The sequence below is a fragment of the Megalobrama amblycephala genome, linkage group LG16, assembly GCF_018812025.1.
Source record: "Megalobrama amblycephala isolate DHTTF-2021 linkage group LG16, ASM1881202v1, whole genome shotgun sequence".
Lineage (NCBI taxonomy): Eukaryota > Metazoa > Chordata > Actinopteri > Cypriniformes > Xenocyprididae > Megalobrama > Megalobrama amblycephala.
Genome location: NC_063059.1, coordinates 32,699,857 through 32,716,623, shown reverse-complemented (window position 1 = coordinate 32,716,623; position 16,767 = coordinate 32,699,857). Strand labels below are relative to the sequence as shown.

General features: G+C 35.0%; 1 protein-coding gene across 1 annotated transcript in view; it reads right to left on the bottom strand.

Annotated features, from left to right (window-relative positions):
* Positions 1-6,778: 6,778 nt before the first annotated feature.
* The window catches only part of scn4ba (sodium channel, voltage-gated, type IV, beta a), a 34,164-nt gene continuing 24,175 nt past the window's right edge, over positions 6,779-16,767 (bottom strand). Inside the window, exons 4-6 of the mRNA XM_048160908.1 lie at positions 15,102-15,321; positions 11,275-11,404; positions 6,779-7,971 (exon numbers count right to left, since the gene is read on the bottom strand). Coding sequence (XP_048016865.1) covers positions 7,878-7,971; positions 11,275-11,404; positions 15,102-15,321 — 444 coding nt within the window. The 3' untranslated portion in view covers positions 6,779-7,877. The remainder of the gene's footprint in view (positions 7,972-11,274; positions 11,405-15,101; positions 15,322-16,767) is intronic.

Here is a 16,767-nt window from a genome sequence, read left to right as displayed (position 1 = left end):
GACTTCCATAGTATTTTTTTTCTCCATACTGAGGAAGTCAATAGAGGCTTTCGCACCGAATAGTTCAAACTCAGTTATAGGAACTAGCCACTAGAATAGTTCCCCCAAGAACTAATTTCTCCCTCGGGCCATGTTCCTGGTTGCATTCGCACCGGAAATAGGAACTCTGAAGCGGCCGACAACGTCATCTTTAAGGGATTAGTTCTCTTTCAAATAAAATTTTCCTGATAATTTACCCACCCCCATGTCATCCAATACATCCATGTCCTTCTTTCTTCAGTTGAAAATAAAATTAAGGTTTTTGCTGAAAACATATAGGGAAGGCGTAGGACATACAGCGTAAGCTTTTTGAAGAATACGAAAATGCGGTTTTGGCGGAACCACTTGGAAGGCGATCGCTTGTGTTTATAAAGCATGTACAGTTGTATTTTTTTTTTTTTTTTTTCGAAAATGACCAATCGTTTCTCTAGATAAGATCCTTATTCCTCGTCTGGTATCGTTTAAAGCCCTTTGAAGCTGCACTGAAACTGTAATTTTGACCTTCAACCGTTTGGAGTCCATTGAAGTCCATTATAAGGAGAATAATCCTGGAATGTTTTCATCAAAAACCTTTATTTCTTTTCGACTGAAGAAAGAAAGACATGAACATCTTGGATGACATGGGGGTGAGTAAATTATCAGGAAAATTTTATTTGAAAGTGAACTAATCCTTTAAGCGCAGTATTTACAAATGCTAAAAACCGGTGGATGGAGGATGCTGTGATCGGAGCTTTGGTATTTGTTGTGTGTCGTGGGATTCGTGATAACGGAGATGGATGTAAACCAAAAAGATGGATGTAAACCAAAATGCGAGGCTAAGAGACGAAATCTCCTATGACAACTTTCAGTATTACATTTCATCAAGACGGAGAAAAGAACACAACCCTGCAGACAACAGGTATATCCCGTTATCACTGTTTTCCATGTTCGTGAAGTAAATATGTTTACACATATTTTAAAAAATGCAGTGTTTGACGTGTTTGACCAATCAACGTACACTTATGTCACTGACAGTTCCTATAGTGCTGGTTTAGACCTTACTCTGAAGTAGGAGCTAATTTAGTTCCCCCAAAAGGAGTTCCTAGAACTAAAATCGTACCTAACGCAGTGAAATCTGGGTACTTCCTCCAATAGTTCTAGGAACTATGAAAAGGTCCCTCTGGTGCAAAAGACCCTAATGGTGACTATCAGCTGTTTCTTCAAAATATCTTCTTTTGTGTTCAACACAACAATGAAACTCTTACACATTTAGAACAACATGAGTAAACGATGACAGAACTATCCCTTTCAAGGGACTTTGGTTTCGTCAATGACTCAACAAAACAAATGTGATCATCCAAGCAAAAAACCCCAGCAAACAAACACAACTAGTAATATATATTTTTTGCAAACCTTTATTTCGCATAGTGATATATATATATATATTTATTAGTTTATTAGATTATTCTTTACAATCAAGAGAATCTACTGAGGTGCATAGTTATGATACGGGAATATGACAGATGTTTGTACAAAGGGAAATTTAGAGACAAAAGCTGTACATACATATATTTCTTTAAAATGTTCTCTTTTTTCTGAGTACATGAAGTGTGTCTGTAAGCGTTTAAAGTGCTCAATCAGAGCCAGTAATCACAAAACTATTGTTCAAATGCTATTAATTCGGACCTTTTTACCTTTTGTTTAGCCAGTTCCTTTATAAACATACAGAAGAGAGAGTTCAAATGAAAGGAACATTCTCCTGGGTGCGCTGATGGGTGGTACAGCAGGGCTTGTGTTTAAGTATCTTTGAAAGTTGTATCATTTAGGCTGTTGTCTTTGTTTACGTATAGGAATAAAATATCTTAAATTTGTCTAGTCTATTTAGTGCACAAATTATACTTGTGCACATCGGTAAAATATAAACTTTAAAACTCTACATATATCCTTATACAATGGCTAGGTTTGGATTAGCATGCTAGCTTACTACTAGTACTATTTTTTACAGTATGCAATATGTGGTTCTCAAAATGCATGTAATTCCGACAACATTTGATTACATTTTCAGTATGCATATGTTGTTATTGTTAAAACTATTAAAAATCATTTTCATCAATTGAAACTAAAATAAAATAAAATATAAATATTATATGAAAAACTTAAAAACAGTAATGTTGATTTGGCAAATAACTTAAATTAATTTACAGTAAACTGAAGTACTAAAATTACTAAAAATTATCAAGCTAATGTTTTTTAAATAATAAAAATGACAACATTACTAAAATCTCAAATCAAAATGAAAATTTGAAAATTAAATGAATTCAAATTTTATTTTAATAAATATAATAATAGTGTACTATTACTACACAACGCACTGCACCCAACATGACCTTCCATTTCCAGTGCGACTGATTTTAACATCTTTTCCTGGATTTATTTCTATTCATTGTTGCACAAAATTTGATTTAAAAATGAAAAATATAGATAACTGGATGACAAATATATGACAACTGAAGCATAATGCATACTGTTTTGCATACTATTTTTAAAAAAGCATACAGTATTCAGTATATACTGCACAGTATGCAGTAAGCAGTAAACTTATTTGCAGTGTTGGGGAAAGTTACTTTAAAATGTAATGCATTACAATATTGCGTTACTCCCTAAAAAAACAACTAATTGCATTACTTAGTTACTTTTTATGGAAACATTACATTACGTTACTTTTGCGTTACTTTTTCTCACCCGGTCTGGTCTGGGCTGGCTTGTTTGTTTTTTAATTAAAAAACCCTCAAATGTTCTATTTTTGGCAACTGTAAAAGCCCTTTCAGCCAAAAGTGAAATGAATAAGCCTCCCCTGACAGCAACATTAGTGTTGGGCCAGATCCGGCCCACATCTGGTCCGCGTGTAATCCACATGTGCCTGATGTGGGCCGGATCTGGGCCACACTATGCTGCTGTCTGTTTTCCCGACTTCTCTCAACATGGGGACAGGAGAGTTGGCAGTCAATACATGGGAAAACAAAGTAACTTGCATTACTTATTTGAAAAAGTAACTCTGATATTTTGTTGTAAATTTAAAAGTAATGCGTTACTTTATTAGTTACTTGAAAAAGGTAATCTGATTCGAACTTGTGTTACCCCCAACACTGCTTATTTGCCATTCCAAACATAGCCAGTGTGACTAATATTGATTCATTTAAAAATGTTGGAAGTCTTAAAATCCACTAGAGGGAGACAGAGCGTCTTGGAATGTGTTGGAGCACATAGCAGTCCTCACACTCTCTTGGCTTGGCAGTGAGAGCGAGTCACCCAGGCAGTGAAATCCAGTTGTTGTTTTTTTGTTTTTGGAAATCCATTATTTTGTAAGTCTACTTTACAAAATGACAACCTGTTCCCGAATAGGATCAGATCGAAGAGCGGCAAACTCTCAAATGAATATAAGTACAAGAATTTTAAAACAGTGCAAGTGGTTTTGGACATCCCACATACAGTAAGTAGAACAAATTCTCACTGCAAAATACAGAGGAAACATTGTGCATATAAAGCACATTTTATATTCCAAATCCCATATTTTCTTTCTATCAAGATCAAGCAGCCTGCCTGAAAATGTATATTTACCTCAGCTGTAAGTATGTGACATGCATTCTAGTTAAATCTATATAGCTTTTCAGTGTAAAGAACTTGATAACACATAATATTTTGGCCTGTGTGGATGTGTGCCTATTTTATGATATAAATCAGACATTTCCCTTCAGTTTTCCCCGCTACAGCCCTTCAGATCCAGAGAGAAACGCAGCTTGCATGACGTGTGCAGATTCATGGCTCAGTGCTGCACTGAAACACTGCAGCAATGCAGCCTGCTCAGACATTACTAACCAAACCCAGATTTGGCTGAGCTGAGCCAACCATTTCAGCAGACATAAGCAGCCAAACCAAGAGCCTACATACACTATCTGTGTATCTATACAACTATGCACTCTATCAGTGGCTCTCAACTGTCTGCCAAACGAATCAAATTGAGCTAAATGGATACTATTCTATATAAATGCAAAATGGCAACAAAATAGCCAAATAATGAGGTTAGGTTAAAATTAGGAAGAAAAGAAAAATAATTTTGTGGTATTTTGACACATCTTTACCTGCCACTTGGTAGAAGCTAGTCAAATTAGACAGATTCTAACACCGACAGGTTATGCAACCTCAAAAATCATGAACAAAACTACATTAAATACTGCATTTGGATTTTTGCAGTTCATGGCAATATGATTCTGAAGTTTACTTTTGTACAATACGCATTATTTCTTATGCTGCATGATGTCCAATGAAAAGGAAAACCAGTTGAGAACCACCATACTAAACCGACCAATAAGTATCTGATTGAAATAAATGCAAAATAGTTATGATAAAAGATACATATACAAAGTCACAAAAAATGAACAGAACAGGAATTGGGTTAACATAATAGCTTAAAATAGCCAAATAATAAAAATGAAGCTCTACTAAAAGTTCAAGTTGCTCATTTGCATACAACAGTCCATTCTTGGGAGTCTATACAATCATGTTTTCTTTTTCTTTTCTTTTTTTTTTAAATTTTACTTTCTTTTTTTTTTTTTACAGTATTGCTGATCTACGTAATCTCCTTGTTTTTATGTGATCGTTTAATCCACACTAGCTGAAAATGACAAAAGGCAACAAGCTGTAAGAAGCATAACATGTTAGCCATAAATGAATCAAAGAGGCCATGTGAACAGTTCAACAACAGTTAGGACACGCTAATCACATGACTGTACAGTGCATCTGACAGACAGAGCGGCACCAAACCCTTTCTCCAAATCATGGCTGATTTTGACACACATTTATGGACACAGTTCAAAGGACTTAAATGAAAACTGACAATAAATACTTGGATTTCATACCGCTCTGTCAAAAGCATCCCAAACAGTTGAGATTGCCAAAGCCCCTGATTTCTAAAGGAGAGTCAAGTGATTTGGAAGACTGCTAATATGTGCACATATAAGAGATACAACCATTCAAAGAGACAAATTATTCCTGTTCCGCTATTCTTAATATCACCACTGCAACTACATCGTCACTCTACATATACAATGCGCATTCAAAACACGTATAGCCTATGTCTTTATGAATAAAGTGCCCAAAACAACCCCTCTGAACTTTGCCATAACTACAACCACTGCGTACATTCATCTTTGGGTTATGGCGGAAGACTAGTGAGGGTTTCATTGCATTTTTGCGCAGTAATCGCAAAGTGACATTCATCACATGTTATGAATTCGTCATAACATACATATTTAAACCAGATATGGATATGAGCGAGAATTGTGCATTTATGGGGTTTCCACTACAAAAGGATAGAGGATGACAAACAAAACAAGATGGAAGCAACAGTAAATCACCCACCGTTCCACTAGCAGTTCTGATTTGGCACTTGAATCTTAAAGGATTAGTCCACTTTTAAATACACTTTTCCTGATAAATTTACTCACCCCCATGTCATCCAAGATGTTTATGTCTTTCTTTCGTCAGTCGAAAAGAAATGAAGGTTTTTGATGCAAACATTCCAGGATTATTCTCCTTACAGTGGATTTCAATGGCTACCAACAGATTGAAGGTCAAAATTACACTTTCAGTGCAGCTTCAAGGGCTTTAAACGATACCAGATGAGTAATAAGGGTCTTATCTAGCGAATCGATCGGTCGTTTTCAAAAAAAATACAACCGTTTATGCTTTATAAACAAAATATCGCCTTGAACGTACTTTCCGCTTCCGCATTCTTCATAACGCTTACGCTGAATGTTCTACGCCTTCCCTATTCTACTTAAGGAACGAACGCGGCGCCAGTTTTGTTTTTTCCGTAACTTGAATAGGGAAGGCGTAGAACATTCAGCGTAAGCGTTATGAAGAATGCGGAAGCGGAAAGTACGCTCAAGGCGATATTTTGTTTATAAAGCATAAACGGTTGTATTTTTTTCGAAAATGACCGATCGATTCGCTAGATAAGACCCTTATTACTCATCTGGTATCGTTTAAACCTTCATTTCTTTTCGACTGACGAAAGAAAGACATGAACATCTTGGATGACATGGGGGTGAGTAAATTTATCAGGAAAAGTGTATTTAAAAGTGCACTAATCCTTTAAATAACTCCTGAAACATTTGGAAAGTTGGCTTGTTTTGATCAACAGAATTCACTTTAACATCTAACTGAACAAGTATTTTCTGCCAATTTTGTGTTTTCTTGAATTAGCATCAAGCTAATCGGATCTATAAGAAGATTTGAGAGGTTCACACTAATGCTAGTCACATGTTAACTGTAAGTAGCCATCGAGAGGCATGTGAGGTATTACAATGCATTATATTTTGTCACAAAAGTGTTTCACTTGTTTCTGTATACTATGATGATATGAAAACAGTGTTCTTAGCGTAGCATCTGTGAGGATTGGTGCAGTTTAACGCACAGAAGTTGCTAGCTTGCTAGTTCAGATGGCAGAAGTCAACATTAGCAGTTAGCAATGGCGGTATCATGTCCTGTGGAGTTTGGATGGTATGATAAGCTTAACTACAGTCATGCCTGTATGTCGGATACATACAAGATGAACTAGTAATGTTGCATACGACAAGCACAGATTGAACAGTCATGTTCAGATCACGTGAGGAAAGACAGGAAAACACGATTCGGAGAAATGGATACATAGTACACTAGATGTACTGTATAAAACGTTCACATGCATTAGGAAAAGTTATTGGTTATTTTTGTTGAAAGCAGCATCAGAAGATCATTCATTTCCTACAGGGAGTTAGTTTCTGGGGATTGTCTTTAAGGTGTTTTTTTTTTTTTTTTTTTTTTTATGTGAGCATTAATTTATTTATATAGCATTTGAAGGCTCCCAGGAAGCATGTGGAGCTTGAAGCGTTTACAGGCACCTGTGTTTTATCTAAAGCAGACAAAATGAAAAGAAATGAATAGAATAAACTGTGCTTCGCTGGATCCTGGATATACACCCCTTATCTGCATCTCTGGTAAGTCCTTTTTTCCCCCTTCTGACCCTTTAAACAACGCTTTTAGACATGAAAAATACTCTACGCAACCTCATTTTCACACACAAAGCGTGTCAGAATACAATGTATAATGAACTGCAAGTTTGTGTTGTATTATCAGCATTGCCACAAGGGGTGCTATTGTGTAGAGTGTATTTCTGGCCTTCAAGTGCACTCACATCCTGCTCTTTATGACTCATAATCACTTGTGAAATTAGCGGGAGTGGTTAATAATCAGAATCGGTTAGCTGCTTGAATTGGTGGTAAACATATTCCAATTTCAAGAGGCACCCATGGTTTTATGTGTAAATTGTTTTATATTTGTCCATAAAGGCTGTTTGTGTTTGCTTTGTTACTGACTTGTGAGTGATTCCACCTCAGGATCATTTGGAATGCAGTGTGAAGATGTGTAAAGTTGCACTGGAAAAGTTTATTATGTGGGTCTTGTGCTGTCGAGCATTGAACGGATATGGCAGTTTGTGAAGAAGGCAGTGTGCGTGTGCTGTTTCTCACAGACAAGACAGAGCAGAATGCAAGCACACCAAAGCGTTTCCTTTCTGTTAGCAGTACGATAATGTTTTATGCCGTTTCTGTCCAGCAAAGGGTGTGATCCAGCCTGCAGCACTTCGTATATTTCCTCAAGCACAGTCTAAAATATATTTCATATATATTTTCACATATTTATATATAGCATTTTTTCTCATGAGATAAATAATAAAACTGTCCATTGTTATGACTTTCTTTCAATCTGTTATGATTATGCATGTATACATATGCTCATATATGTACACATACATGCTGTTTTCATGCCTTTGGTGTTGGTTTGCTGTCTGCTTTGGATCCCGGGAGGCCATTTTCTGTATTGTCGTTCCCTGAAGAGCTCACAAGGCACTCTTTACTATAAGAAAGAGAGAGAAAAAAAAAAGACACAGGCATTGACAATTAAGAGGGTCCATGACAAAGAAAAGGAAACTAACTTTGCCTTGACATAAAAACGTCAATTTATCTAATACTGTTTTAAGGTGTGGTCACATTTACTGGTGTTCTGAGAATTTCAATAGTCATTAGGAAAACATGAGATTGGGAATTTTACACGAGGACAAAAGATTTCCCTATGTAATTTCACAACTGGTTCAAGCTGATCACGTGGAAGTGCTTCATGCTCACTACACTGCTGACAATAGACAATTTATGTTTTAAAAATTTAAACTACTTAATGAAGTTTTCTTTTCAAGAATTTTACTCTTTTAATGTGAATTTGTTCTTAAGTGTGATTCAGGATTTTAAATAATTTTATTTCAGAGGGATGACTCCTATCGCCATTGCCCAGAATGCCTTTTTATTGACATTTACTCAAAATGACAAGATGATATTTATTGACATTTGCTCTGGTCTCACAGGGGGTTTTATAACAGTCACCATGTCAAAGTCACCAGATGGGCACTGGACCCTAGTGGGTCGCTTCTGTTAGTGTGCAACACACGTGCCACCATTTACAGAGAACAGCAGGGAGGATGACTCTGCATCTACAGTATCTATCTATCTATCTATCTATCTATCTATCTATCTATCTAGCAAAGCGATGCGTTTGTGTAAAAAAAAAATCCATATTTAACAAGTTATGAAGTAAAATAAATAGTTTTTCACATAGTTTTACATACCATCTTATAAACTTACATTGTTATATTGATTTATAAAGAAAACCAATATGTTCCTAATTCTGAGTATATGAATTTTTGTGTTGGCTAGTCCACTGGTAGTGTTCATAACAATTTACTTCAAATCTACTTAACTCTTTTCCCGCCATTGATGAAATTTTCCAGCAATCCATGTTTTCACTGTTATACTGTAGGGGGCGCTATTTTGCATCTTCTGAAAGTACAGAACCTCCCGATCAAAACACAGGCGAAGAAGGATGTAATCTAACGCGATCATCAGACATTCAACAGCATATAAATTAAAACTGCCTAACATTACCGAATGAAATGTCGACCCAGGAAGAGGTACAGGACTCTTCAAGCTATGGGGTGTAGATGGAAGTGATACTATGTCTATGCTTTGATCATCATTCTAAATCCCATCTGGACCTAGTCTTTGGAAAAAAAGTGATTTTCTCAGCTTTTTTTTTTTTTTTTTAAGCAGACGCTCTGTTCTTTCTTTTACAGAAGAGGATTAGGGTCAAGCAATAATAAAAAAATAAAACCATCTCGAGATTAATGTTGTTAAATTTCGAGAAAAATCTCGTTAAATTTAGAGAAAAAAGTCGAAATAAAATGTTGAGAATAAACTCGTTAAATTACGAGAAAAAACTCGTTAAATTTCGAGAAAAAGGTTGAGATAAAATGTTGAGAATAAACTCATTCGTTAAATTACGAATTTGTTCTCATAATTTAACAACTTTTTTCTCGTAATTTAATGACTTTATTCTCATCATTTAACGACTTTATTCTCAACATTTTATCTCGACTTTTTTCTCAAAATGTAACAAAATTTTTCTCATAATTTAATGAATTTGTTCTCGTAATTTAACAACTTTTTTCTCGTAATTTCATGACTTTATTCTCAACATTTTATCTCGACTTTTTTCTCGAAATTTAACAACATTTTCTCATAATTTAACAAATTTATTCTCAACATTTTATCTCAAATTTTCTTGAAATTTAACAACATTTTTCTCATAATTTAATGAATTTGTTCTCATAATTTAACAACTTTTTTCTCGTAATTTAATGACTTTATTCTCAACATTTTATCTCGACTTTTTTCTCGAAATTTAACAAGTTTTTTTCTCACAATTTAACGAATTTATTCTTAACATTTTATCTCGATTTTTTTCTCATAATTTAACTGATTTATTCTCAACATTTTATCTCAACTTTTTTCTCGAAATTTAACAACATTTTTCTCATAATTTAATGAATTTGTTCTCGTAATTTAATGACTTTTTCTCGTAATTTAATGACTTTATTCTCAACATTTTATCTCGACTTTTTTCTCGTAATTTAATGACTTTTTTCTCGGAATTTAATGACTTTATTCTCAACATTTTATCTCGACTTTTTTCTAGAAATTTAACGAGTTTTTTCTCGTAATTTAATGAGTTTATTCTCAACATTTTATCTCGACTTTTTTCTCGTAATTTAATGACTTTTTTCTCGTAATTTAATGACTTTAACATTCTCAACTTTATTTTATTCTCGAAATTTAACGAGTTTTTTCTCATAACTTAACGAGTTTATTCTCAACATTTTATCTCAACTTTTTTCTTGAAATTTAACAACATTTTTCTCATAATTTAATTAATTTGTTCTCATAATTTAACAACTTTTTTCTCGTAATTTAACAACTTTAATCTCGAGATGGTTTTATTTTTTTATTATTGCTAGGCCCTAATCCTCTTCCGTATTCTTTTGATAAACTGAATGTTCAGATATTCATACAACAAAATATGGTAACACTTTATTTTAAGGTCATTTAACTAGTTGCTTATTAGCATGCATATTACTAGAATATTGGCTATTTATTAGTACTTATTAAGCACCTTATTCTGCATTCTTATTCTATTCTACATTCTTAATCCTACTCAATACCTAAACTTAACAACTTCCTTACTAACTATTAATAAGCAGTAAATTATGAGTTTATTGAAGGAAAAGTCATAGTTTATATGTGTTTACTATTAATAAAGTGTTACCCAAAATATTCTTGGAGCCAGGAAATTTTTGTGAAAACGATCAAAAATGCTGGCGCTGGCTGGCAACTTTTTCAAAAACGCTGGCGGGGAAAGAGTTAAAGTACAGTTAGAGGCATATTTCAAGAATAAAAATTAATACCTAAATAGGAACATAGTTATATACTTAAAGTGCAAAAGTGATATAAATATAAATAACAAACCTCAATGAAGTTATCACCCATATATACCAGGCCAATTTTTTATTTATTTTTCTTATTTAAATACAAACAGTGACTTTTTTTTCTTTTTGGCCAGACAGAATACTTCAACTTTATTTGAGTGTACTTGATTAAATGAACTTGAAGTATACTTATTTTTGGTAAGGGATGTATGTAACACACAACCAAGTGAAAAAACAAGGGCAGGTTAAAATTCATTGATTATGTTTTTAAAAAAAAAAAACATAAAAAGTAATGGAAGTTTCATTACTGTAGAGTTTTTGACAAGATTTTGATAAAACTGACTTACTTCTTCTCCTGGACCTTGTTTAGAACAGCAATGACTACAGCTTTCACCACCATTATGAGAATGATCAGGCCTATGACCCCTCCGAGCACGGATACAATGATTAAGGTCAATGTGTTGTCCACAACTTTCACTGCAAAGAAAAACATGTGTCGAGATGCTTTGAGTGGTATCAATTTGTAAAAAATATCAAAGGGGATGGTGTGGTCATTGGGGGTTGTGGCTACTGTACCTTAAACAATTTTATTTATTGGTTTAAAAAGTAGAAAAATAAGCATTATTCATTAAATTAGTTATATCATTGTAGGACTGGATGAGTGACCACCAGACTTGAGGAAACCAACTGCCTTAAATTTAGCCAGCAATGACATTTCCTCTCTCAAGATCCATGAATGTACTAAAAACATATTTAAATCAGTCCATGTGAGTACAGTGGTTCAATATTAATATTATAAAGCACCAAAAAAAACAAAATAATGACTTATATAATATAGTGATGGCCAATTTCAAAACACTGCTTCATGACACTTTGGAGCATTATGAATCTTTCGTGTCGAATCATGATTCGGATCGCATGCCAAACCACCAAACTGCTGAAATCACGTGACTTTGGCACTCCGAACCGCTGATTCAACACAAAAGATTCATAACGCTCTGAAGCTTCATGAAGCAGTATTTTGAAATTGGCCATCACTATATAAGTCATTATTTAGTTTTTTTTGGCGCACAAAAAATAATATTTATATATATTAATATTGAACCACTGTACTCACATGAATTGATTTAAGAATGTTTTTAGTACATTAATGGATCTTGAAAGAGGAAATGTCATTGCTGGCTATGGAGGCCTCACTGAGCCATCGGATTTCAACAAAAATATCTTAATTTGCTTTCCGAAGATTAACAAAGGTCTTTTTTTAAGTAAACCAAAAGATTTTTCCTAACAAGCTTCTGCTTGCTTGATTGCCTTAAATTTCTCAAGCATGTTGTACTTAAAATTGTAAGTTGTTTATACAAAGACATACAAATGTGTTGGACCATGAATTTATTTGTATTTGTATTTATTATACTGCAGATACTGTTCAAATACTTCATAAATATTTGAAATTTAGCTGAATTTAAAAAAACAAAAACAAATAACGTACTAAAAAATATCACTGTAATACAGTTACTTCCTTTTACATAAAGTAATGCAGTATTTTTGTAGGTCTTCTTCTGGACTGAAGCACAGGCTCTACTCTTTAACACAATGGTGACCAACAAAACTCTACAGAAACCTTTTAAATCCCAACAGAACATCAAACACTAACAGATCCCTCAAGATCTCAGCAGATGAGGATTAAACAACAGAAAAAGCATTACCAGCTTCCCTTATTACTAACCAGATCATTTTCATAAGTGCACAAAAAATGTTACTGAGAATTAACAGATGTATATGAATGATTTGTTGGAAATAATAAAGTTAGGGTTAGGGTTTGATGTCACCATCATGGTGAACAGTGTTTGCTCTAGTTGGGCTCATGACCTTGACTTTTAATGATATTGTTTCTCTGACTGCTGTATCTTAGTGTTTATAAGACACAGCTGTTGTGGTAAAAGAAGCCAAGAGAAACATAAGGAATGATCTATTGGATCTGTACTGATGATATCATAATCAAATATCCACAGATTTCATCAGAAGTATGGTTTATCATCAAACTCAGTTAAATATTGTTTTATAAACGCTGAAACTATAACAGAAGGATGAGCCTTGTTGAGATCTTTTTTTTTTTTTTTAAACATATTTGACCCTGGACCACAAAACCAGTCATAAGGGTCAATTTTTTAAAAAAAAATTTAGATTTATACATCATCTGAATAAATAAGCTTTCCATTGATGTACGGTTTGTTAGGACAATATTTGGCTGAGATACAACTATTTGAAAATCTGGAATCTGAGGGTACAATGCATATCCACTCACAAAAATACATTTTTGATATATTTACAGTAGAAAATTTACAAAATATCTTAATGGAACAAGATCGTTACTTAATGTCCTAATAAATTTTTGGCATAAAAGAAAAATCAATCATTTTGACCCATACAACCTTGGCTATTGCTATAAATACACCTGTGCAACTTATGATTGGTTTTGTATTATTTTATAACCACTAAAACTATAGCAGGAGACTGAACCCTGTTGAGATCATATATATATATATATATATTTTTTTTTTAAACATATTTGGCATATTTAAACATATTACTGAATCAGCGTATAAATCTCAACAACTGTGACATGCTTCATGCTGCAATGCATGCTGGGAGCCATCATAGTAAAAAACTCATTCATGGCACCCAGTATGCATTGCAGCATGAAGCATGTCACAGTTGTTGAGATTTATACGCTGATTCAGTGTAATATGCTACGTGTTGGTTTATTTAAAAGGCAATAACTGCATAGTGGTTTATCAAGTACTTTAAGCAGAGCAAATAAATGTGTTGTCCATTGTTGTTCCAACACTTTTTGTACTTTGAGTAAAACATGCTTGAGAAATTTAAGGCAGTTTCCACATAATGTGAACCAGATTTTTAAGTAAACTTTTTCTTTGAGTTTAGTGTACTTAAATCTTTATGTTGATTGAACTAAGTACTCTCTACTATGTGGTAGTATGTTTTATCAATTCAAAATGATGAGCTAATTTACTTGCTAAATTAAGGTTTCCTTAAGTTTTTTTTTTTTTTTTTAAATGTAAACCCATCAGTTTGATTAAGCTTTCTAAGTAAATTCAATTAATTACATTTCACAGTGATTTTTAATAAAAATAACTATAAATGAGTTCCAAATGACACTTATTTTTGAGTGCACTTTAGCTATGTTCGTTATTCGTTCTAATGTGTCAGGGAAATGTTCTTAAAACACGAATCAAATTAATATCATACCTTCTCTTCTCTTCCTTTTAAATAATGTCAAAAGATGCGCTTAAACCGTTCTCCTGATTCTTTTAAACAAGCACGAAAAATAACTAAAGCTTGCTTGAATCAGAGCTCTGGCGTGACTGTACAGAGCGCGTTACTATACTGAGTTCTGATTGGTCAATTGCTGTTATTTATAGTTTGTTAATTATCATACAGAGAATTTTAATTTCGTTTTCATGATAAGTTTTACATAATACATAATACTGTTAATCTAAAGTGGATGGTAAGGCGGGTGGTGGCTTTACAGAGGGGATGCTTTTTGTCATTTTTTCAACAAGGGGGATGCCATTGCCATCCCTCCACATCCCCCCTCAAATCGAGCCTTGGGTATAACCAAAGACTATAAAATAACACAAGTGTAACTCGTATTGTTTTGAATGGGAGAAAGTGCAACGCGCAATATGGCGGAATAAGTCCCGCCTTCTAAATAATAGCCAATCGCAGATTGGTAAAATCATTGCGTCACTGCAGCGGGCGTTAGAAGCTCCGGTTCCTATAGAAACAGTCAGACGCGTGCTTCCTATAGAGATGCACAGTTAGGACTGCACATGCACATTAGCTTGATCTAGCCTGAAAAAAATGCCTTTTTTTGGTCATGATTCAAGCGTTCACAAGCAAAATGAGACAGTTGTTGTCAGATTTCATTGGTGATTTCAAATATTAAATTTAATCTAAAGCTTGACAAACAGCTTTAGAGAATTAGATGTTTCCCCATTCAAAGAGATAGGAGCTACATTTGCTTGCCCGAGAGGTGTTTCAAAGATGGCCGCCGAGTGAAATGACTTGTCTTAAAGGGACTTTGGTGTAACACAATGGGAAGAATCATAATATTGTTTAAAATACATAATACTTGAGGCCTTTTGAAACTCACATTCGTCCACCACATAAAGAGTGAAAATTGCACTATGGTTGCGTTCCTTTTCCTTAGGGTTGCGGGCGAAGCAGATGTACTCTCCCTGGTCCTCGAAGGTGACGTTATGCAGTAAGATGGAGATGTTACTGTGCTTGCTGGAACCGACAAACTCCACCCGCTCATGATAGATTTTCACGTTAGGTTCTACTCCTTCTGCTGGGATAGTGGCCTCACAAAGCTGAGGGAATAGATCACAGGAAATAAATGAATGTCAAAAACATCAAACTAAGTGCCATGTATTTATTTTTTGCTTGAATTCAGTTTTCAAGATAGCCTATTTTAAATTAGCCTAAGACTAAACGTGTGCCATCTTGTGTTTGTCAAGCGTTCATTTTCATAGTTCATGTGATGAAATAATCATTTGTTTACAGATTTAAGGGTTAAGGGATGTACATTATGAAACGTCAGCTTATGAATACCCATGATTAATTGTTAACCTCAAGTAAATTATGAGCAGTGTGAAACGTGAAGCATGATAGGATTCAGTTTACCTGGGGTTTAGAATGACCCAGGGTTAACTATTTCAAGTGTGAAAATGTTTAATTTACCACCATTTGCCTCACGCAGTGCAACACATCTCCTTTGCATAGAGTTGATCAGGTTGTTTATTGTGGCCTGTGGAATGTTGGTCCACTCCTCTTAAATGGCTGTGCAAAGTTGCTGGATATTGGCAGGAACTGGAACACTCTGTGGTATACGCTGATCCAGAGCATCCCACACATGCTCAATGGGTGACATGTCCGGTGAGTATGCTGGCCATGAAAGAACTGGGATGTTTTCAGCTCCCAAGAATTGTGTACAAATCCTTGCAACATGGGGCCGTGCATTATCATGCTGCAACATTAGGGGATGATCGTGGATGAATGGCACAACAATGGGCCTCAGGATATCGTCATGGTATCTCTGTGCATTCAAAATGGCATCAATAAAATACACCTGTGTTTGTTGTCCATAACATATGCCTGCCCATACCATAACCCCACCGACACCATGGGCCACTCGATCCACAACGTTGACATCAGCAAACCGCTCACCCACACGACGCCATACATGCTGTTTGCCATCTGACCTGTACAGTGAAAACCGGGATTCATCCATGAAGAGAACACCTCTCCAAAGTGCCAGACGCCATTGAATGTGAGCATTTGCCCACTCAAGTTGGTTACGACGACGAACTACAGTCAGGTCGAGACCCCGATGAGGACGACGAGCATGCAGATGAGCTTCCCTGAGATGGTTTCTGACAGTTTGTGCAGAAATTCTTTGGTTATGCAAACCGATTGTTTCAGCAGCTGTCCGGGTGGCTGGTCTCAGACGATCTTGGAGGTAAAGATGTTGGATGTGGAGGTCCTGGGCTGGTGTGGTTACACGTGGTCTGTGGATGTGTACTGGCAAATTCTCTGAAAAACCTTTGGAGACGGCTTATGGTAGAGAAATGAACATTCAATTCACAGGCATCAGCTCTGGTGGACATTCCTGCAGTCAACATGCCAATTGCACACTCCCTCAAAACTTGCGACATCTGTGGCATTGTGCTGTGTGATAAAACTGCACATTTTAGAGTGGCCTTTTATTGTGGCCAGCCTAAGGCACACTTGTGCAATAATCATGGTGTCTAATCAGC